This window comes from Mesoplodon mirus (genome assembly GCF_964341445.2).
Source record: "Mesoplodon mirus genome assembly, chromosome: 4".
NCBI lineage: Eukaryota > Metazoa > Chordata > Mammalia > Artiodactyla > Ziphiidae > Mesoplodon > Mesoplodon mirus.
Window position 1 is genome coordinate 45373053 of NC_138979.1, and position 23167 is coordinate 45396219.

General features: G+C 36.1%; 1 protein-coding gene across 1 annotated transcript in view; it reads left to right on the top strand.

Moving 5' to 3' along the window:
- UNC13C (unc-13 homolog C) overlaps positions 1-23167 on the top strand; it is a gene marked incomplete at its 3' end in the record, with an annotated part of 622886 nt that overhangs the window by 370705 nt on the left and 229014 nt on the right. The window contains exon 18 of the mRNA XM_082618350.1: positions 20701-20834. Coding sequence (XP_082474476.1) covers positions 20701-20834 — 134 coding nt within the window. The remainder of the gene's footprint in view (positions 1-20700; positions 20835-23167) is intronic.

The window sequence follows — 23167 nt, forward strand, 5'->3', positions numbered from 1 at the left end:
ACAAAGTTGAGGCAAAGCAACTGAACTTGAGTATCAGAGCATAAGCCAGTCATCTGTGGTGCCTTCTGAAAGAAGGAGGAATCTTGGGTGAATCAGTTTCTTGTCTCTGAGGGCAATTCCCACTGAAGCACACAGCTATATGCTTTCAGCAGCCAATATTACCAGTAGCAGGAGGATTGGTACCAGGCCCTAAAGAGGGAATCTTAGCAGAGTACCATAGTATCCATTATTCAGTTGGCCATTCATTTGCAGTACTCCATGGAGATTCCATTATATAAATAAATCACAATTTATTTATATATTCTATAGATGATGGAGAGTTGGAGTATTTCCAGTTTGGAGAAGTGTGGCTATTATAAACAGTTTCTCTAAACATTTCTTCATATGTCTCCTGGTGAATAAATGCAAGGGTTTCTCTAGGATATATGCCTATAAGTGAAATTACAGAGAGTTGGCATGTGTTCGTAATTTACTAGAAAATGCCAAGCTGTTTTCCAAAATGGCTGTATATTTTACAAATTACAGACTTTCATTCAATATCCCAGTTCTGGCAATTGAGAGGTTTATTCAGAATATCTATTCTACCTTTCAGAAGACAAGCTTAGGGTCTTTGATATCATTTTCCTCCTGAATAAAGTATTAAAATAACTTTTACCCTTCAGAAGTTAGCAGAATTCTAAGATAACTCTCAATGAGTCATGCTGTTATATAATGTTTCTTCCTTAACTGTGGGCAGAATCTGTGACTTGCTTTTAGCCAATAGAATATGCCAAAAACCATAAACCTAAACAAAAACCTAAACCCATGATTAGATTGTATGTTAAAGGCAAAGGGTTTTATAGATGTAATTAAGGTTCCTGATCAGTTTGACTTTGAATTAATGAAAAGAGGTATTACCCTGGGTAGGCCTGACCTAATCAGGTTTGCTCTTTAAAAGTAAGCCTGGGCTTTTCTGAGGTCAGAGACATTGGAAAATCAAGCTGCCATGGACTCTACATATATAAGGAAATTAATTTTGCCACACCATGCAGGCTTGTGTGAGAACTCTGAGCCTCAGATAAGATCCCAACCCTGGGTAGCACCTTGACTGCAGCTCTGTGGGACACTGAACAGAGCACCCAGTTATGCTTTGCCTGGACTCCTGACCTATGGAAACTGAGTGACAATAAATGTGTTGTTTAAAGTTGCTAAACTTGTGGCAGTTTGTTATAAGACAGTAGAAAAAACATACACCTGCTTAGCAGCAAAATTTCTCTTTTTTTCAACCACATAATTTTATTTCCTCTATGTGATTATTTGATTTCCTTGGGTCTTTTGTATTTGGAGTGAGAGACTTTATTACTTCTATCTTTAAGAGAATTCTTAATCCATTGAAAAGAGGCACTGAGTATACTTCAAATTGCTGCAGCATTGTATCGAGTAGTGACTGCTTCCTTTCAAAGAAATTATATTCCTTTTCCATGAATGAGTACCTATAGGAACTTAAGTGTTGGAGGGACATTATTTATGTCAATTTCAAGAATAAAATATCTAAAAATTGCTTTCCTGAAACATCTAAGAATGGCTAAGCCTAAGAGAAAACATAAGGCTTTCTCTGATTCCTTTAGGGACAGAAAGGTTTTGAGAAGATAACAATGACAGAAACAAAAGAAAAATGTGGATGACGCCTGAAACATAGAAAAAAACCAGTGGGGAGTTTAAATTTTATAAAGAAAAAATGGGCTTGTCTTATTACAGATCAAAGCAGATGGTAAGATAAAAAAACTTAAATTCAAATGGGAGTGATACATTTTATTCTCACATGTACAGTTTGTAAAAATGGATGCTCCTGTCATAGTTGGGGTTCTCTGGAAGTACAACTTAAAAGAAGAACTTGTAGGTAGTTTATCTGAGACATGATCCCAGGAAAGAGAAGTTGAGTGTATAGGGAAAATGAGATAAAGAATACAGAAAAGCAATAAAGGGCGCATCATGAGCTGGTTATCTCTGTGGTCAGCTGAAGTCTGTTCCTTTAGAAACCCACTGGGAAATTACATGGCACGTACCTCAGAATTGTCCCAGTGGGTGATGGGGAGTGTGGTGGGTTGAATGGTATCACCCAGGACCTCAGAATGTGAGCTTATATAGAATAAGGACCTTTGCAGATGTAGCTAAGGTCAGCATCTAGAGATTAGAGTAAATCCAGTGACAGGTGTTCTTATAAGAGACAGAAAAGAAGACACAGCAATACACAGAAGAAGGCCATGTGAATATAGAGGCAGAGATTGGAGTTATTGCATCCGCAAACCAAAGAACATCAAGGGTTGCCCCCAGTCATCAGAAGCTAGGAGAGAGGCATGGAGGGAATTCTTCCTGGCAGCCTGCAGAAAGAAACAAGCCAATTAGATCTAATTTTGGATTTCTCAGTTCCAGAGCTGTGAGAGAGTAAGTTTCTATTGTTTTAAGCCACCAAGTCTGTGGTAATTTGTTACGGCAGCCCTAGGAAATTAATACATGCAGGCTGAGCTGTTGACTCCTCTACACATCTGGGCCACACCTGAATGTGACAGAAGAGCCTTCTTTGACTTTATAAAAAGCCCAGGCAGCAAATCAGAGAAAGGTTGCAGCAAGTGCTCGATGTGGGACCCTGACATCATACATGGAATCACTCACCATAGTTTCGTTGAAATGTGGTGGGCTTAAGAGATGTGACACTATTGTCCACAGCATCTGCTTTACTCCTCCAAGCAGTAATTTAGCGAATCCAGTCCCTTCTATCCTGTGATTCTACCATTTTAAACATGGTAGTAAAGTGGTTATGGTTTTGCATAGAAAAGTGGAAGGGAAAAGAGCACAGAGGTTTGTAAGTGGAAGGTTTAGAGGCTTAAGCAGTTCTGCTCACATTCTATTGGCTAGAACTCAGTCATATTTCCACAACTAACTGCAAAGGAGGCTAAGAAATATAGTTATTCTGGTTATCTGATTGCTCTGTAATAACCAATACCAATCTCAACAGCTGGAAAAAAAACAATAATTTATTTTGCTCATGAATCTGCATCTGCAACTTGGGGAGGGCCCAGCTGGGATGGCTCATCTCTGCTCTGTGCAGCACTAGTTTAAGTGGTTCAGCTGGGCCTGAAGCGTCCACTTCCATGTCCACTTATACACATGGCTAGAAAGTTGGTAACAACTGTCATCCAGAAACTTAGCTGAGGCTGTTATCTTGAGGCCTTGATGCATTTCCCTGTGGGCCTTCCAAGGATTCTTTACATTCCTCTCAAGTGCAAATTGTACTCATGCACTCCCTTCCAACACTTAACAAATTCTCATGCTATTTCAACATCAGGCTCGTACTTGAGATTCAGGATCCCTTTAAATCACATCCAGATAGAGATGAAGCTCCTTGGGTCCAGTTTCTGAAGTGTGACTCCTCTTTACCTAAATACCTGGAAACTGAAGAGCCAAGTTGTCTGCCACCTCCCACATGCCCCATAGACAATGGTGAGATAGAAATAGTGTAAGTTTCAACAGACATTTCTGTTAAAAAATAGGAGAGAGTTGACAGTCTCATGTCCATGGAAGTTCTGAAATCTAAGCAGAAACATGTTGCCTGTTACTTATTGGGGCCCAATCCTGCTCTCGAGGGGTTATTCTCTGTGACTCTTGGCTCCATTCTCTGAGTTCTTGGCCTTGCCCTTGAGTCATCTATCCTGTTCCGTAAGAACCTCTGGGTAGACTTCTAGCCTGCTTCCTACCCATAGAAATTTGGAATCTAAAGCCCTCTTTTCATTAACCTCTTTAGGTCCAAACTGATAATAATTTATTTCAAATATCTGTGGACATTCTATTAGACATAAGTAACACCCATGTTTCTTTCTAAGACAGACCTTTACCTTGGATTAAAAGTCATGTGCTGTAGGACAATGCAATTAAGATTCTTAGAAGCCTTTTTGTCTAGTTAGTTGAAATGAACCACGAGGCACACCTGTAAGATTATTACAAGCCCCTTTTTTTTCTAGTACAAAAATTCTGAAAGGAACTTGCTTAAGATACTCAGGAAGTCTACTGCATACACTTTATTTTTTTATTTATTTTGTGTGTGTGTGACTTCATATTCCTTTTTTTTAATTTAATTTTTTTATACAGCAGGTTCTTATTAGTCATCCATTTTATACACATCAGTGTATACATGTCAATCACAATCTCCCAATTCATCACACCACCACCACCACCCCCGCTGCGTTCCCCCCTTGGTGCCCATGCATTTTTTTCTCTACTTATGTGTCTCAATTTCTGCCCTGCAAACCTGTTCATCTGTACCATTTTCTGGGTTCCACATATATGTGTTAATATACGATATTTGCTTTTCTCTTTCTGACTTACTTCACTCTGTATGACAGTCTCTACATGCATCCACGTCTCTACAAATGACCCAATTTCATTCCTTTTTATGACTAAGTAATATTCCATTGTATATATGTACTATATCTTGTTTATCCATTCGTCTGTCGATGGGCATTTAGGTTGATTTCATGACCTGGCTATTGTAAACAGTGCTGCAATGAACATCGAGGTGCATGTGTCTTTTTGAATTATGGTTTTCTCTGGGTAGATGCCCAGAAGTGAGATTGTTGGATCATATGATAATTCTATTTTAAGTTTTTTAAGAAACTTCCATACTGTTCTCCATAGTGGCTGTATCATTTTACATTCCCACCAACAGTGCAAGAGAGTTCCCTTTTCTCCACACCCTCGCCACCATTTGTTATTTGTAGATTTTCTGATGATGCCCATTCTAACTGGTGTGAGGTGATACCTCATTGAAGTTTTGATTTGCATTTCTCTAATAATTGGTGATGTTGAGCAGCTTTTCATGTGTTTCTTAGCCATCTGTATGTCTTCTTTGGAGAAATGTCTCTTTAGGTCTTCTGCCCATTTTTGGATTGAGTTGTTTGTTTTTTTAACATTGAGCTGCATGAGCTGTTTATATGTTTTGGAGATTAATCCTTTGTCCGATGATTCATTTGCAAATATTTTCTCCCATTCAGAGGGTTGTCTTTTCATCTTGTTTATGGTTTCCTTTGCTGTGCAAAGCTTTTAAGTTTCATTAGGTCTCATTTGTTTATTGTTGTTTTTTATTTCCATTACTCTAGGAGGTGGATCAAGAAATACCTCGCTGTGATTTATGTCAAAGAGTGTTCTTCCTATGTTTTCCTCTAAGAGTTTTATAGTGTCCAGCCTTACATTTAGGCCTCTAACACATTTTGAGTTTATTTTGGTGTACAGTGTTAGGGAGTATTCTAGTTTCCTTCTTTTACATGTAGCCGTCCAGTTTTCCCAGCATCACTTATTGAAGAGACTGTCTTTTCTCCATTGTATATCTTTGCCTCCTTTGTCATAGATTACTTGACCATAGGTGCATGGGTTTATCTCTGGGCTGTCTGTCTTTTTCCACTGATCTATATTTCTGTTTTTGTGCCAGTACCATACTGTCTTGATTACTGTAGCTTTGTAGTATAGTCTGAAGTCAGGGAGTCTGATTTCTCCAGCTCCGTTTTTTTCCCTCAAGACTGCTTTGTCTTTTTGGGGTCTTTTGTGTCTCCATAAAAATTTTAAGATTTTTTGTTCTAGTTCTGTAAAACATGCCATTGGTAATTTGATAGGAATTGCATTGAATCTGTAGATTGCTTTGGGTAGTATAGTCATTTTCACAGTTTTGATTCTTCCAATCCAAGAGCATGGTATATCTTTCAATCTGTTGGTATATTCTTTAATTTCTTTCAGCAGAGTCTTATAGTTTTATGCATACAGGCCTTTTGTCTCCCTAGGTAGGTTTATTCCTAGGTATTTTATTCCTTTTGTTGCAATGGTAAATTGGAGTGTTTCCTTAATTTCTCTTTCAGATTTTTCATCATTAGTGTATAGGAATACAAGAGATTACTGTGCATTAATTTTGTATCCTGCAACTTTACAAAATTCATTGATTAACTCTATTAGTTTTCTGGTGGCATTCTTAAGATTCTCTGTATAGTATCTTGTCACCTGAAAACAGTGACAGTTTTATTTCTTCTTTTCCAGTTTGTATTCCTTTTATTTCTTTTTCTTCTCTGATTGCTGTGATTAGGACTTCCAAAACTATGTTGAATAATAGTGGTGGAAGTGGACATCCTTGTCTTATATCTGATCTTAGAGGAAATGCTTTCAGTTTTTCACCATTGAGAATGATGTTTGCTCTGGGTTTGTCATATATGGCCTTTATTATGTTGAGGTAGATTCCCTCTATGCCCACCTTCTGAGAATTTTTATCATAAATGGGTGTTGAATTTTGTCAAAAGCTTTTTCTGCATCTATTGAGATGATCATCATATGTTTTTTATTCTTCAGTTTGTTAATACAGTGTATCACATTGATTGATTTGTGTATATTGAACACTTCTTGCATCTCTGGGAAAAATCCCACTTGGTCATGGTGTGTGATCCTTTTAATGTGTTGTTGGATTCTGTTTGCTAGTATTTTGTTGAGGATTTTGGCATGTATATTCATCAGTGATACTGGTCTATAATTTTCTTTTTTTGTAGTATCTTTGTCTGGTTTTGGTATAAGGCTGATGGTGGCCTCATAGAATGAGTTTGGGAGTGTTCCTTCCTCTGCAATTTTTTGGAAGAGTTTGAGAAAGATGGGTGTTAGCTCTTCTCTAAATGTTTGATAGAATTCACCTGTGAAGCCATCTGGTCCTGGACTTTTATTTGTTGGAAGATTTTTAATGACAGTTTCTATTTCATTACTTGTGATTGGTCTGTTCATATTTTCTATTTCTTCCTGGTTCAGTGTTGGAAGGTTATACCTTTCTAGGAATTTGTCCATTTCTTCCAGGTTGTCCATTTTATTGGCATAGAGTTGCTTGTAGTAGTCTCTTAGGATGCTTTGTATTTCTGTGGTGTCTGTTGTAACTTCTCCTTTTTCATTTCTAATTTTATTGATTTGAGTCCTCACCATCTTTTTCTTGATGAGTCTGGCTAATGGTTTATCAATTTTGTTTGTCTTTTCAAAGAACCAGCTTTTAGTTTTATTGATCTTTGCTATTGTTTTCTTTGTTTCTATTTCATTTATTTCTGCTCTGATCTTTATGATTTCTTTCCTTCTACTAACTTTGGGTTTTGTTTGTTATTCTTTCTCTAGTTCCTTTAGGTGTAACGTTAGACTGTTTGTTTGAGATTTTTCTTGTTTCTTGAGGTAGGCTTGTATAGCTATAAACTTCACTCTTAGAAATGCTTTTGCTGCATCCCATAGGTTTTGGATCGTCATGTTTTCATTGTCATTTGTCTCTAGTTATTTTTTTATTTCCTCTTTGATTTCTTCAGTGATCTCTTGTTTATTTAGTAATATATTGTTTAGCCTCCATGTGTTTTTGTTTTTTACGTTTTTTTTCCCTGTAATTGATTTCTAATCTCATAGTGTTGTGGTCAGAAAAGATGCTTGATATGATTTCAGTTTTCTTAAATTTATTGAGGCTTGATTTGTGACCCATGATGTGATCTATTCTGGAGAATGTTCCATGTGCACTTGAGAAGAAAGTGTAATCTACTGTTTTTGGATGGAATGTCCTTTAAATATCAATTAAATCTATCTGGTCTATTGTGTCATTTAAAGCTTCTGTTTCCTTATTAATTTTCTGTTTGGATGATCTGTCCATTGGTGTAAGTGAGGTGTTAAAGTCTCCCACTATTACTGTGTTACTGTTGATTTCCTCTTTTATAGCTGTTAGCAGTCGCCTTGTGTATTGAGGTGCTCCTATGTTGGGTGCATATATATTTATAATTGTTGTATCTTCTTCTTGGATTGATCCCTTGATCATTATGTAGTGTTCTTCCTTGTCTCTTTTAACATTCTTTATTGTAAAGTCTATTTTATCTGATATGAGTATAGCTACTCCAGCTTTCTTTTGATTTCCATTTGCATGGAATATCTTTTTCCATCCCCTCACTCTCAGTCTGTATGTGTCCCTAGGTCTGAAGTGGGTCTCTTGTAGACAGCATATATATGGATCTTGATTTTGTATTCATTCAGTGAGCCTGTGTCTTTTGGTTGGAACATTTAATCCACTTACATTTAAGATAATTATTGGTATGTATGTTCCTATGACCATTTTCTTAATTGTTTTGGGTTTGTTTTTGTAGATCCTGTTCTTCTCTTGTGTTTCCCACTTAGAGAAGTTCCTTTAGCATTTGTTGTAGAGCTGGTTTGGTGGTGCTGAATTCTCTTAGCTTTTGCTTGTCTGTAAAGCTTTTGATTTCTCCATCGAATCGGAATGAGATCCTTGCCAGGTAGAGTAATCTTGGTTGTAGGTTCTTCCCTTCATCACTTTAAGTAGATCATGCCACTCCCTTCTGGCTTATAGAGTTTCTGCTGAGAAATCAGCTGTTAACCTTATGGGAGTTCCCTTGTATGTTATTTGTCATTTTTCCCTTGTTGCTTTCAGTACTTTTCCTTTGTCTTTAATTTTTGCCAATTTGATTACTATGTGTCTCGGCATCTCTCTCCTTGGCTTTATCCTATATGGGACTCGCTGTCCTTCCTGGACTTGGATGGCTGTTTCCTTTCCCATGTTAGGGAAGTTTTTGACTAAAATCTCTTCAAATGTTTTCTCTGGTCCTTTGTCTCTCTCTTCTCCTTCTGGGACCCCTATAATGCGAATATTGTTGCATTTAATGTTGTCCCAGAGGTCTCTTAGGTTGTCTTCATTTCTTTTCATTCTTTTTACTTTATTCTGTTCAGCAGCAGTGAATTCTACCATTTTTTCTTCCAGGTCACTTATCAGTTCTTCTGCCTCAGTTATTCTGCTATTGATTCCTTCTAGGGTATTTTTCATTTCAGTTAGTGTATTGTTCATCTCTGTTTGTTCTTTAATTCTTATAGGTCTTTGTTAAACATTTCATGCATCTCTCGATCTTTGCCTCCATTCTTTTTCTGAGGTCCTGGATCATCTTCACTATCATTATTCTGAATTCTTTTTTTGGAAGGTTGCCTATCTCCACTTCATTTAGTTGTTTATCTGGGGTTTTATCTTTTCCTTCATCTGGTACATAGCCCTCTGCCTTTTCATCTTGTCTGTCTTTCTGTGAATGTGGTTTTTGTTCCACAGGCTGCAGGATTGTAGTTCTTCTTGCTTCTGCTGTACTGCATACACTTTAAATATTCAGAACTCTCTCACAAACCTTGCTTTGGACCTAGACATCTTTGCACGTCCGTAGAGTCATAATAGTAAAGTACCCTGGGTTTGATATGTTTCCTGAAACTCTTTCTCGCATTGAAAGTCTTGTGTTCTGGGGAGATTAAGGATGAGAAAGTTTTCATTTTCAACCCAGAACCTCCTGGTTCCTTCATATTTCCTTGGAATTCTGCTTGGAAAATAATTCATTTGTTTTTTAGCTCATCTCTCTTTCCAGCTTTATGTTATTCTACATGATTTTGAGAAACCACTTGACAGATTCATTATTCTGCCAAATCCACCAGCTCACATTTTCTACTTTCTGTATTTATTGCAGGTGTCAGTGTTGACAAATTTTCCCTGCTAAGTAACAGAAGTCACCTTTTATCTGGCCTAAAATAACAGTTTCCTCACTGTCCTTCAGGTTCTCACAAGCATGTCTTCTGATTTCACTAACGATATCCTTGAAGCCCTTCTAGCTTCTGCCTACCATTCAATCCTAAATCAATGCCATAGGTTTTAGGTTTTTAACATTAATACCCCACTTCCAGCATTAAATTCTATTCTAGTTAACAAACCCACCATAAACCATAGTGGTTTAAAACTGTAATAGTAGCTTATTTTGCTCACAGGTCTGTCATGTGGATAGGTCTGGGTGTCAAAATCTCATCTCTGCTCTGTGTGGCTTCAGCTGGTCTGGCTTGACTGGAGCTGGGGAATCTACTTCCCAGAGGCTTACTCATATGGCTAGCAAGATATTCTGGCTGTCAGCTGGGAACTGCACCAGGTCTGTTGGTTCTTCTCCACATGGACATCTCCATGGGGCTACTTGGGTGTCCTCACAATCTAGTGGCTGGATTTTAAGAGCAGGTGGTCCAAGAAATAGGAATTGGGAGTTGCCAGTTTCTTAAAACATCAGCCTTGACACAGAGATAGGTCACTTCTGCCATATTCTTTTGGTCAAAGTCACCCATATTCAAGGTAAGGAAATATAGGCATACGTTTTATGAAAGGATTATCAAAGAATTTAAAGGCATCTTAAATCCTCCACAGTAGTCTAGCTGTGTACTCAAGGAAAAGGGGAAACAGATCTGGTAAACAGCTATCCTTTCTCTGCCACAGTGTATTTGACCCTTTTAAAATAGTAGTCATATATTCAATGGGTATGAAGTTACAGTTGTACAGGTTCTAGAGATCTGCTATACAACATAGTGCCTATAGTTAATAATATGATATTGTGAATTTAAAAATTTGTTGGGAGGATAGGGCTCCTGTTAAGTACTCTTACTACAGGGGAAAGGGGTGGGAGGAAAGGGACACAAGGAAACTTTTGGAGGCAATGGCTAGGTTTATAACCTTGTTTTTAGTGATTCTATCGTGGATGTATACATATATTCAGACTCATCAAACTGTGTACATTAATAAATGCAGTTTTTGTATATCAATTGCACATCAGTAAGGTTATTAAAAAAGTAACATGTATTTGTAATCAACATCCCATCAAGTGCTCAAAACTTATGTGTTGATCTCTGTGAATGTAGTTACTGGAGTATAATCATAAACAGTATATTAAAAAGAAACTCAGAGATTATGGTCAATTTTTAGATACAACATAGACAAAGGATTTCTTGTATAGATTTAGATGGCTGGAGATTTATAACATTTTTAGAGATCTGATATTTAGACATTTTCTCCTTATGTTGTACTAAAATCTTCTCTATTGAAAGTTTTACTCAGAAGTACTAGTTTTATTTTCTTGACCATGCAAGACAAATCCAATTTCTCTTCTAATCTCTTTCTATACTACAGTCCATCATGTATTTGAAGTCATCTCTCATCGTACTCCTGAGTTTGGTCTCAGTACTACTAGTTCTCTTAAATATGTAATATCTTAAATTGAAAATAAATGCCTTCTAGATGTGACCTATTACATTTTTTTTCTTTTTAATGCAAGTTTAATTTATGTAAAGGGCAAAGGGGAAAACTATTAGTTTATCCATTAAAATAGTAATATTTTATGTTCAAGAAACTGTCTTATACATCTCTCAGAATTTGAACAAGAACCTTGTCAATTAGCAGAGCATTTACCATAAATTTAATTAAAAGTGAGTATTCACCTGTTACGGTAATAAATGTCTCTTACTGAAGATGTTCTACTTATATACTTGCTAGAACTACCAGAAAAATAGGATTAGGTATGTATACTCTGATTTCAATATTAAGAATCCAAATTTGAAGAAATTAATTCCTTGCCCAAGTTTGGACAAATTAATGTAAGCTTAGAACAGAATATAAGTTTCTGATTCCATGTTCAATTATTTTTTTCTATTATTCCATGCTGTTAACTAATTTGTATGGATATATTTAAAGTCCACATTCAAAGTTATGACAATTTATAGTATGTATGTAGATCATTAACTATGTACAGTCTATTGAAATTCAAGGAATCATTTAGAGATTTTAAAAACCACATGGAGTGTCCAAATTTTGAAATACAGTTTTGGCAATTTAAGTGTCAGGATATCTCAGACTTACTGAAGCTGAAAGGACCCAGTGAAGATTCTGTTTTGCTGTAATACAAATACAATATTCTAATATATGGAAATTCCTTGTTTTTTGCTAACCATATTAACATATTTTGGTTTTTAGTAATTACTCTTATTAAGACCACTAGGGGCTCAATTTTTTTGTTCTCAATTAGCAACAGTAAATTAAGTTATTTGGGTATAACAGTAATTTCCTAGTGACTCTTAATTTAAAAAGTAATGTGTTACAAAGGGATTAGCGTAGCAATCTATCAACACCTGGAATGGGCACTACATAAATATCCAATAAGTTACTCCACCTCCTCTTAAAATTAGAGAACTATGTAGTTGGAAATTTGTCATATGTAAAGATAAAAGAGAAGTCTTTTGTTATCACACAGAATGCAAAATCTAGCAACCTATGACTGACATTGGCATCCAGAAAGAGCTGTATCATCCTTCCTTTAAAAAAAAAAAGAAAAAAAAGGCCTATTTTTAACTGACTTACTGACTATTTAGTAGTGAACTCTACCTATGGATGTGAGGATTTCGGAAGAGCAGAGCTGTACGTGTTAAGTCCAGACTCCCAGGCATAACTCTAGTTATCTTAATTTAGTAGGTCTGCAACAGGGACTCTAGAATCAAGTGTATGTATTTCTAATAAGAAACCCAGGTGATTCTAATGTAGGTGATCTATGGACCAGACTTAGAAAAACACTGGGCAGTGGCAGCTTTGCATATAGTCTCAGATTTCACTGCTTGGTATGTTTCTTTTAAGTTCTCTGCAAAAGTTACAACTCACATTGTCCCAAAGCATTTTTGCTATGGATTTTAAAAGCTAGTTACACAATTAATTATGGCAACTGGAATTTAGACTCTGCCCCAGTTAGCCCAGAAAGCAACAATGGCACAACTTTGTGATGAAAGTAAACTCAGGTTGACTCACACATAACCAGAATACTCAGGGCTATTCATTATGTGTATGATCACGATCCAGCTCATTAGAGAATCCAGGCACTAAGCCTCATTCAGAATAACTTCCCAGACTCTCTCCCATTCATGACCAAGTTTAAGTGACTTACTATATATCAGTAAAATTCAGTGGTGAAGAAGGCATTTAAGATTAATAGTGGAAAAACCTTTGAAGTATTAGGTAGATAAAAAGGTGATAAAGTTGCAAATGGTCTAAATAAGAGATGAAATAAACTTTGCCAAAGGCGAAAAAAATTTTTTTTCAATAAGTAATGGGAAATATTGGCACCACCTTAAAATGGATGCCCCATTTATCTTAGCTCTTAAGATGTGTAAGGAGACTTAGGTCATCAGTTACAAATACTAATGCTTCCATTTAGCAGTCATTTTCAAACTTTTTAATTAGAGGGAAGGGTCATGAACCTGCTGATCAATAACTTAATTTGCTTCTTTATGCCTTAGCAAACAAAATCCAACTCTGTCTTCTGCCATTTAGCTGAGTAATTTGTGTCAGGCTCAGTTTCCTCGTCTGTCAGGCTGTTGCCTCATCTGTAGAATGCAGAAATTGCAGTAAATGTTTCAGTAGCCTTTTCAGTACTACACTGTGACTCAAGAACAGAAGAGGTATAGCAGTGTGGGTAGGTCTGTGAGTTCTTGGCTGTTAAGAAGTGAGCAAAAAAGATTTGCATTTACTTCTTCGCTGATTTAAACTTCTGTATCTCTTCCTCTCTTATCTTGCCTGTGGACTGTCTCCTTGATTTTACTCCAAATGCAAGACCCTGGAATCCAGTTGACTACCTTTGCCTGAGCTGACAAAGAATTGTAGAATTCTTCGGTGTGGTGACCAAGTTTCTCACATACAGTTAATACAGCGTAACAATCTTTCTCTTCGTTTATTTTCTTCCTCTTCTAGGTACAAGCCTCCCTGAAATAGTTTAACATCCTGCTTTTTAAATTTCCTATCTACCCGTTCACACCTTGATCAGAGACTCACATCATTTTCCCTAAGTGTAATCAGTCAAACAAGGATGTAGCCTTCTGGAATTACCAAGATAAGCAATTTTAGTGAAGTCATTCTGGACACTATAGTGTCATTTTGATGGTTTCCTATATTTGGGCAAGTAGAGTGGGAGTCTATGAAGTGTTGGAACTTCACTCCTATTATGTCCATGTCTGGTTGTCCATCCTGCCCAAAGTTGAATGGAATTAAACCAACACTAATTGGGAGAAGCAGATAAAATGACTGCAGTTATATGAACTGTAAGGATTAGCTAGTAACTTTAGTAAGAACTTTTGGGACATTGGATACTGATTATAAAGTAGTACCAATTAAGAAAGCTCTATAAATTAGGAGTTTGGAATTAATATATACACACTGCTATATATAACATAGATAAACAACAAGGACCTACAGTATAGCACAGAACTATATTCAATATCTTGTAATAAACTGTAATGGAAAAAATGTGAAAAAGAATAGATATCCATATCTATATCTATTTTTTAATGTTAATCCCAAACTTCTAATTTATGGAGCTTTGTTAATTAATACTCTTTCATCATTCATCAGTATCCAATGTCCCCAAAGTTCTTACTAAAGTTTCCTTTATAGGTTATTACAAGTTATAAAGTTATACATATATATACATACAACCGAATCACTTTGTTGTACACCTGAAACTAACACAACATTGTAAATTAAATATACTTCAAAAAATGGTTGAAAAAAAAAGAAAGCTCTAAAACTGGGGGGAAAACAAGTGGCAATTAACTTAGAACCAAACCTTCCTTGTGCCTGTAACTCTCAAACTGCAGATGAATGCTGAGCAGTTGTGAGTCTCAAGAATGCAGGACCTGTGCAGGGATTTCACATAAGCATCCATAATTTTATTTTCTGAAAGCATTCTTTCTCATTCAAGATATATAACTCAGGATAAAAATCAGCCCATTATTATTAGTGGGAGGTAATGGTTGTCATCTGTGTCTATAAGCTATGTAACCAGGGCTTGGAGTTGAGGATCTAAAGAGAAAACCAAAGCTATACGTTTTTTAATGTGGTCTACGTGTTCTGTTTTCAGTGAAGAAGAAGCGGACAGAAATAAGGTAACCCTCAGTTTCTTCATCTCTGAAATCAGGATTTTAATGTTTGGCTTTGATATTTGAAAATCAATGAAGACCACCCAAATGAGAACAGACAGAGGCTATTTATTCAGATCTTGCTCAAACAGCGAAGGCAGCCAACATCACTATTATTTGGCTGAGACTCAACAGCAGACAGGGAAGTGGAAAAGCTTTATAGTGAAAACAGCAGGGAAGGTTTCAGGTCTAATATGATCAGAGCTTGTTTTGGCCTGGGGAAACTGAGAGTCACCTAGCTAGAAGAAGGCATCTTGTGTGCATGATTTGGGGAACATATTTGGCTTTCAATGCTTGGTCCTGAGTTAGAAGTCAGGGTAAAATATAAGGAAACTGGCAGTCATTGACCAAGTCCTGATCATTCTGGGCTGACTTGCAGAGATTTTGGGTTGGTTTCCCAAACTGGTTTTTCTGGAGATTGTGGGTCAGGTTTCTCTCATATGTGGTCTGGCCATTGTTCATTTGTATATTCAGTCTCCAAGGCTGCAAGTCTGTTGTCAGAACTGACCGTGGAATGAGTTAAAAAGATACCTCTGTTGCTGTTTTTGGAGATGGTAGAAATGTTATTAGACGATAAAGGAAAGGCAATAATATTTTGGAGAGAGAAGCAAGAAGCGTGTCTCCACTGATGTAAAAAATGTTCCACCTGCTGAGGGAAGGGTACCTAGAGAAACTGTATCTAATCCTGCCTAAGTGAAGGCCAGTATAAATGTCCTCCTTTCTCCTGGCTGATAAACTGTCCACGTTGCTCTTCATAAAGATCTCAAATCCCCTGAGCATTTGAAACTTTATGTTCTGCTTCCAAAACCAGTAACAAAGTTCCAATTTTTCTAACCTGTGAACTGCTAGGGCTAAGATGTCCTTATCTCCGAAGTATGAGAAGACATACAGCCAACTCAGAGTCAGAGGATGTTGCAAACTTATTATAAAAGAGCTATCTAGTTCATATTTTAATATTAGTTTACTTTGCTAGCCTTTTTGTTATAATTTAAAGTTTATTTCTTTTTTAGTACTCGGGCTCACCTCTATTTCATTTTCTTCTGTGTCTTTATATTCATGCTGTCCTGATTTTCCAAATTCCTACCATCTATAAGCCTTGTTGCCAAAACTTGCAGCCATCACTTACCTTGAAAGAAGACCATCTTTCTATGTACAGTGCAGCAGTCACCTGCTCACATGCACACAAATTCTGTAAGTTCTTTTTAGAGTTACTACAGCTTCCTTGTCTTACCTGAGGTATCATTTTCCTCAGCTCTTCTCGACCTCCACTCTAGAGCCCTTTACATGATCTCTATTCCTGCCCTGCCATGGTCTGAATGCCTAAACACAAACATCCTTCTCCAACAATCTGCTGTCCTTCCTTTCTCCTCCCTCCTTTTTCTAGATCTACTCCTCCAACTTCCCTCCCATTTCTCTTTTTCCTTCCTCTGGACCATAAAATATATTTGTTCCAACACTCCAACCATTCTGGTCAAACACTTAAATCCTTTTCCTACTTCATTGCCCTCCAGTATTAAATCCAACACTCTGTTTCCTTGACTTCTGAATCCAGTCCTGGAGGAAACTCATGATGGTCCAGAGTAGCATCCTTGTAAGTGCAGGGACCCACCCTCAACAGTGCTCCCCAGCTCCCTGGCAGGGCCACTCTGGGTCCAACTCAAGGCCCACTTTCATTCCTTGCAGAGGTTGTTTCAAACTTTTGCTCTTTACTCCTCCTCTTCTCTCAGGATATAAATTTCTAGCTGTCCTTTCTCACCATCAACAAGACTTATCTGCAAGATTCTTTAATGCCTGACTCAGAGGAAGCCTTGCTCTTCATTTACATTCAAGTCTAATTCTCCAACATTTACTCTGGATCCTATTTTCTCCCATTTCAACAGGGGCCTCACTCCCCCATCTATGCCCCTCTTTCATAAAATGTTATTCTCTTTTAGACTTTCTCCCCAAGGTTTTGCCTCTAGCCATGTAGTCTTCTCTCTCTCTCTTTGAGTAAACTTGTTTACTCTGTAATTTCAGTACCACATACATCCTGGAATTCTTCAAGCTATGTAAGTAGTCCAGAGTGCTTTCTAAACTCCAGGCTGGTTTACCTAATTACCTTCTGGATAGTTCCATTGACTTCTCCCTCTCTCTCTTCTTTCTCACCATTTACATAATGAGTTCTATTAATTTTACCTAACTATTTCATAAGTATTTTCATAAACCTATCAATTTTATTTATTGACTATTTCATAAGTTTTAATTTATTAAACTTCCTGCTACTGCCAAATCATTTTTTAAAAACACAACTGTAATTAAGTGTTCCTGTGTTAAAAATCATATAATAGTCCTCATCAAATTTAGTTTAAATGCAAATCCCTTCATATAACACAAAAGGTCTTTCAGTATTTGACCCTTGCATCTCTCTAGCCTTTTGTTTCCCAAAGTATACTCAGAGGAACACTTTTTCTGTGGAATGTTTTACAAGATGGGATGTGGGGAATAGGAGGGGAGTAGAAGACTCTCAAATTGGCCCTAGGACCAACGGCACCAGAATTACTTGAGACTTTATTATATATGCAAATTCTCAAGCTTCACCCTAGACCTACTGAATCAGGAACTCTGGTGGTAGAGCCTACCGATCTGTGTTTTAGCAAGCCTGCCCAGTGATGCTGAGAAACAATGAAGTTTGAGAACCACCATCTTAGATAATCACAGTGTACATTAGCTTACTACAAGAAGTCTGGAAATAACGTATTTAACTTCGTTTAAGCAAAATTTCCTCAATTTGAGCATGGACCGTGTGTGTGTGCGTGCATGCGTGTGTGTGTGTGTGTGATACTCACTAATATCCAGTAGAACTAATGTTAGAGAAACTTGTCAAAAGCCTGCAGCCTCAGATTGCTAGTAATTCCCCAATTAGTGTCATGTGCTTTTGCATTTAAACATCCCACTTCATTACTCTACCAAATATCTCCCCCCAACCCTTGTCTGGCCAGCTCCTTAGAGGAGGTGTTTCAAAATTATATGCTTATTGAACAAATACATGGGATGGAACAGAAATATGTTGTAGCAACCGTAGAAGTGTTGCTAAGTCCTACTACCATTAAGATACAATCTTTTATTTCAACACTTTTTTACATATAATGGTTCTCTCTGTATATTGATCTCTTCTTAATGGAGTATCTTCATATTTTCTTCTTTGATATTGTGAAAGTATAATGTACCTCTTATCAGCTTGTCTGTACAAGCTTTTTGTATTGAAATATCCTTTATAAATATGCTGACTAGAAGTTTTTTCAGCTGATCCTACACCCTGGTGACTTTCTACTTTTAAAAATTTCTCTCACCATTATACTTTCACAGTCTTTCTTTCATATCTCTTTCCTCAATTATCTATTAACAAAATAATTTTAGACCCTATAATAACAATGACCATATTAAGATTGACATACTAAGTCATAGCTTTATAAACCTATTGTATTTTATTTGTTATTAATGAGGTTAATATATATTATACTTTTATATAATATAAATATATTTTATTAAAATTTTCTTGTGATACATATTAATTCATAGGGGTTTTAGTAAATATTAATACACTTATTACTAGCTTTCAGAATTTCTACTGCCATTATCTTAATTTTTCCAACCACAATTTCAAATGCCCCAGTAGACTTCTTAAGCATTCATAAAGTGTTACTTAGAAAAACTGAGTTCCTAAGCAGTCAAGTAAGTATTCTTATATAATGGTTGTACTACATGTTTCAAACATGCAGTTTATTCAAATGCACTAGTAAAATACATAAAGCATGATTTATGATACTGATATGTGGTACGTAAAAACTTCATGACTCAGCATCAAGTTTGGTTTATTCTGATGCTGCATACAGAATTTTATACAAAAAACATTACCAACTGTAATCCTGATGTCATAAAAAAGTAATCTGTGACAGCTAAGGGACTTTGGAATTAATGTATATTCAACTACTTTGGTCTCTCCCCTTTCCCAGATCACTCTTTGTAGAATGATGATAAGTGACTCGGGTGTTAGACATGTCATCAGTAGTCATTTATTTTTATTTAATCACATTACTTGAAACGTTAGGCATATAGTTCGGCTATATACACATCAAGATGATTAATGATAGTATTCTCATATAGTCCACCATGGCCATCAGAACTAATTATACTTACAATCTTCACAACTCACCAGGTTCTCTGGCTTTCTAACTACATCATAGAGAAGGAAATCTATTGAGCTTAATGTAATGAATAAATAATTACGTTATTGTGACCATAATAATTTCCTGTTCATAAAAGAAAGATAAATTTCAATAGAAAATGCAACTTAATAATAGGCAAAGTTGGACATTTGTAAGCCTTTTTTGCTGCCTTTTTCTTATTAAATATCTTCTGTTGTGCCTTGGTGTACCTGAGGAATTAAAAGAGGAAGGCTGCCAGAGTTTCAAGTGGTTCTCAGGGACCAGATATATAAGATTCTTAAGATCCTTTGGAGACTGCTTATAGTTCATTCTGGCAATTTGAAGTAATTTGTCCTAGCCACTAATTTTTTGACTATTTTAGCTCTTCAACTTATAGTATCTGTTAAATTTTGAACTTAAAGGTAAATCAACAGCATTTGGAAGCACCCTAGGAAAATTAAAGTCCCTAAAGGTGCATTATAGTCTGTGTATGAGGTCTCTAACAGTAAATGGATTTAGTACAGGGTTATATTTTAACTTAAGTGAGAATAATAATAGTGTGATGACTCATCCAAATCTGGTTGCCTGTCTTGGGCAGCATTAGAGGATAAGCATACAACCATTTAGCAGAGGGTGGCTGTTCTTTGGAAAAGACATGGTAGTTGGATAGGGCAAAAGATTGGATCAAGTAAAATCTAATCCACCTTTTGTATGAGAGCCCTTAAATTTCCTGAGCTACACATTGGAACTTTCAGATATCCTGTATATATAAGATTATAAATAATTTAGCAAAAACAGTCAAGGAAACAATATGCTTCCCACTGAGTCATATACTTGAATGAAAATTGTCTCATGTTTATCTTTTTTGCCTAATTTAAAAAAGAAAATGTGAAAGAAGTGTTATAAGAATGCCCACCAAATAAACTGACCAGAATAATTTATTTGTGTGTTCAAAGGAATTGTGCTTGTTGAATATGAAGTTTATATGTTAAACATTCAAATTTATTATTATACTCTGTTAATCTCACTGTAAATTTAGATCATCAAGGCAACACTCTTCCTAGAGGTGAGAGTGGAGAATTCATTCAGTATGGTAAATCAAGAAGGATTCCAATATGATTTAAATACACATACATGCACAAAAAATAAAGACTTACTAAGTTTTTAACTAGATACATTTGTGAGTGGAATGAGAGAGTTCCAGACCATTCATGCAACTTGTATATGCTGTCGTATTTAACAGTACTGGCTTTGTAACCAGGCAGTCTTGCTTGAGTTCAGCCCACTTTACTACCAGTGTGACTATGGACAAAATATTTAGGCAGGACAAATTTTATATACAACACACACACACATATCATTGTACAAACAGAATTCAACCTTTTGCCTTGGAAGAAGCCACATTAAAGGGATAATTTCTACAATAATAATTCCTAAGGTCGTGAACTGCAGTAGAGGAAGAGAAACATCCATTCCAGAACCAAAGTATTTAGGAATTCAAGCCTGGCCATTGTGACTTTACCCTATGGGATGCATTCAATGAAGAGAGGAAACCTGAATTTAATAGCTTTGGCTGGCATGATCTGAGAGTTGTTCCATTACCCCTTTTCTCTGATCCTCCTGTTTGACAGTGACATCTAACTAAAGTCATACCATTTAAACTTTTCTTTTGCATGTTGCGTGACCTTGTGAGCAGAGTAAGAAACGGGACGTTCCTCGGGAAGATCAGGGACCAACCAACAAGAATTTGGATTTTTGGCCCCAACTTATTACACTGATGGTCACGATTATTGATGAGGATAAAACTGCCTACACTCCTGTCCTGAATCAGTAAGTACACTGTTTTGGTAATAAATGGATTTTATTCCACTAAAGTTAAGAAAACAAAATATTTGAAGTATGGCTTATACTCTCATGACAATGACAAACTTTTCCAAAATCAAGCTATAGAAAGCAGTGTATTTTTACTTTTATCAGTAAATATTACTTCAGTGATATTATGAATTTTTAGTTTCAGCCCCATACAGAGTGATTACTTGGATATGGAGACAAATATTTCCCACAAATTTATTTTTATTTGATGTAGAAAAATTTCTTCGTTCCACTGGTTTCTTTCATTGCCTTAAAAGAAAAAAAAATGCAATCCCCCAAAACTAAAAAGAATGTTAAAGAGTTAGTATTAATATATTCTACCATGAATTTATTAATAGTAAGGATTTTTCAAAAAAACTTGCTTTCAAAATAGTTGTGTATGCTAGATGTAACAAATTTAGTGCTGTATTTAAGAGAACAAGTCAATTTTCTCAAATAACCTAAGCCTATGCCTCCATGCATAGAATTTATAAATTATGAGCAGGTTGGCAAGGCAGATGAATTAAAATTCGTGGCTGTTCTAGAAGACTCTGAAATCAACTTATCAACTTAACACTAGCTATGAGACCTTGGGCAAATTATCTAATTGCCCTGGGTCTCAGTTTCCTCATATATAAAATAAGGATATATTACCAGATAATTTCCAAGATCCAGTCCACCTTTAATGTTGCACATTTAGGATTTACTTCACACCCACATGTCTAGAGTTATACAACCAAAATAACAGCTGACTCTGCCTGTAGGGCATTTGCAATCTGGTAATGGAGAGAATATCCTGACATATTGGTCATACCTGAAAACCTGTGGGCAGCAGGAATAGCAGAAATAGACAAACCATGATGTACATTCAGGCTTAATATGGAGAACTGGTTGTATTATTTCTAATTTTTTGTACTGGTCAAGACAGGGTCAAAAAGCTTGTGTGGAATACAATTGAAATTCCAATTATAGAAGAAATACCTGTAAGTATTCCAATTTTTATCCTTTCCTGTTTCTTCACCACCCATTTTCACCTGCCCTGAATTTCTTCTAAATGTGGAGAAAGTATTCCTCTCTTTGATAGGCAATGACAGCATCGTTAGGTTTACCTTTACACTTTCTTCTTTCTTTTCCCCTTATATCCACCTTTTCTGCCTGATGCCAGAGTGTATCATGATGACAATCTGTAGAGACTTTCTCTTATTCTCTTCTGATAGCTCTGGACTATATCCTCTCTTTTAACATATGGCATGTCCTCAGTTCCTCCTGGACAGCTTTGTGGGCTAGATATGTTCATTCTTTGGATCTTTCTTGAAGATACAGTAGATTTCCTAAAGGTAGGGACATCAATAACTTGTTTTAAGTCTGTGCCCTCGGGCTGGGGTAGGTCAGTTGATTAATGAGAATGGAATGAAAACAAACATCTGCTGAGAAATGTTAATTAAAATTTATATGAAAGGATTTTATTTTTAATCAAATGAATTCTTTACATTTACCAAATATTCAGGATATGACTATTAAAAGATACATTATAAAATCATGGAATCAAAGTTCCCCAGAATCATCCTTAATCATATACCATTAAAGATATACAAAGATTTTAGTTACTTTTTTTTGTGACTGTGTTAAAGGAAGTGGAGGGAATGCATTTACTTATGGCAAAAATAAATTTTAAATTATGAGCTAAATTAAGTCTACTAAGTATAAAAATGAGCAAGGACACAAGGAAAGAAGAGAAATGTCTTTGTCTTGCTTTTTATTTTTGTTTATAGTGTCAGGGTTTGGAGTCACTTTTGTTCCAATGAAAATCTAGTTCTAATAAAGCTGAATGCTTTCCCTCTGTTGGGAATCTATGCTTTATGATTGTATTTGCTCAGATTTTGAAGATGTTCTAAAAATTTTTTACTTACAAAGGATCATTGCATTTTGTTTCTCATTTAATTAAATCTATATTTTAAGTGAACTCACCTAGATAGCAAGGTGTGTTCTTAGTGGCCAATGTTGTATTTGTGTAATTTGGTGAGATTTCCATTCATGCATGTTTCTTTATTTGTGCAATGTGTCATCACATTTAGGCATCACTAATTATCTCACTGGGTAGTTAGACTATTAGGATGAAATAGGCTGATAGTTGCAAATGCAGATTCTGAGCTCCATCCCAAATCTACGGAGTTAAAATCTGAATTTGGCACAGAAGTCTGCATTATTAATAAAGTATCCCTTGTGTGGTTTGTATACACCAGAGTATGAAGGCACAGGTCAGTTTGTGAAGGACATGTCCAGCTAAAACAAGTTTTGGGTTTTATTTTGAA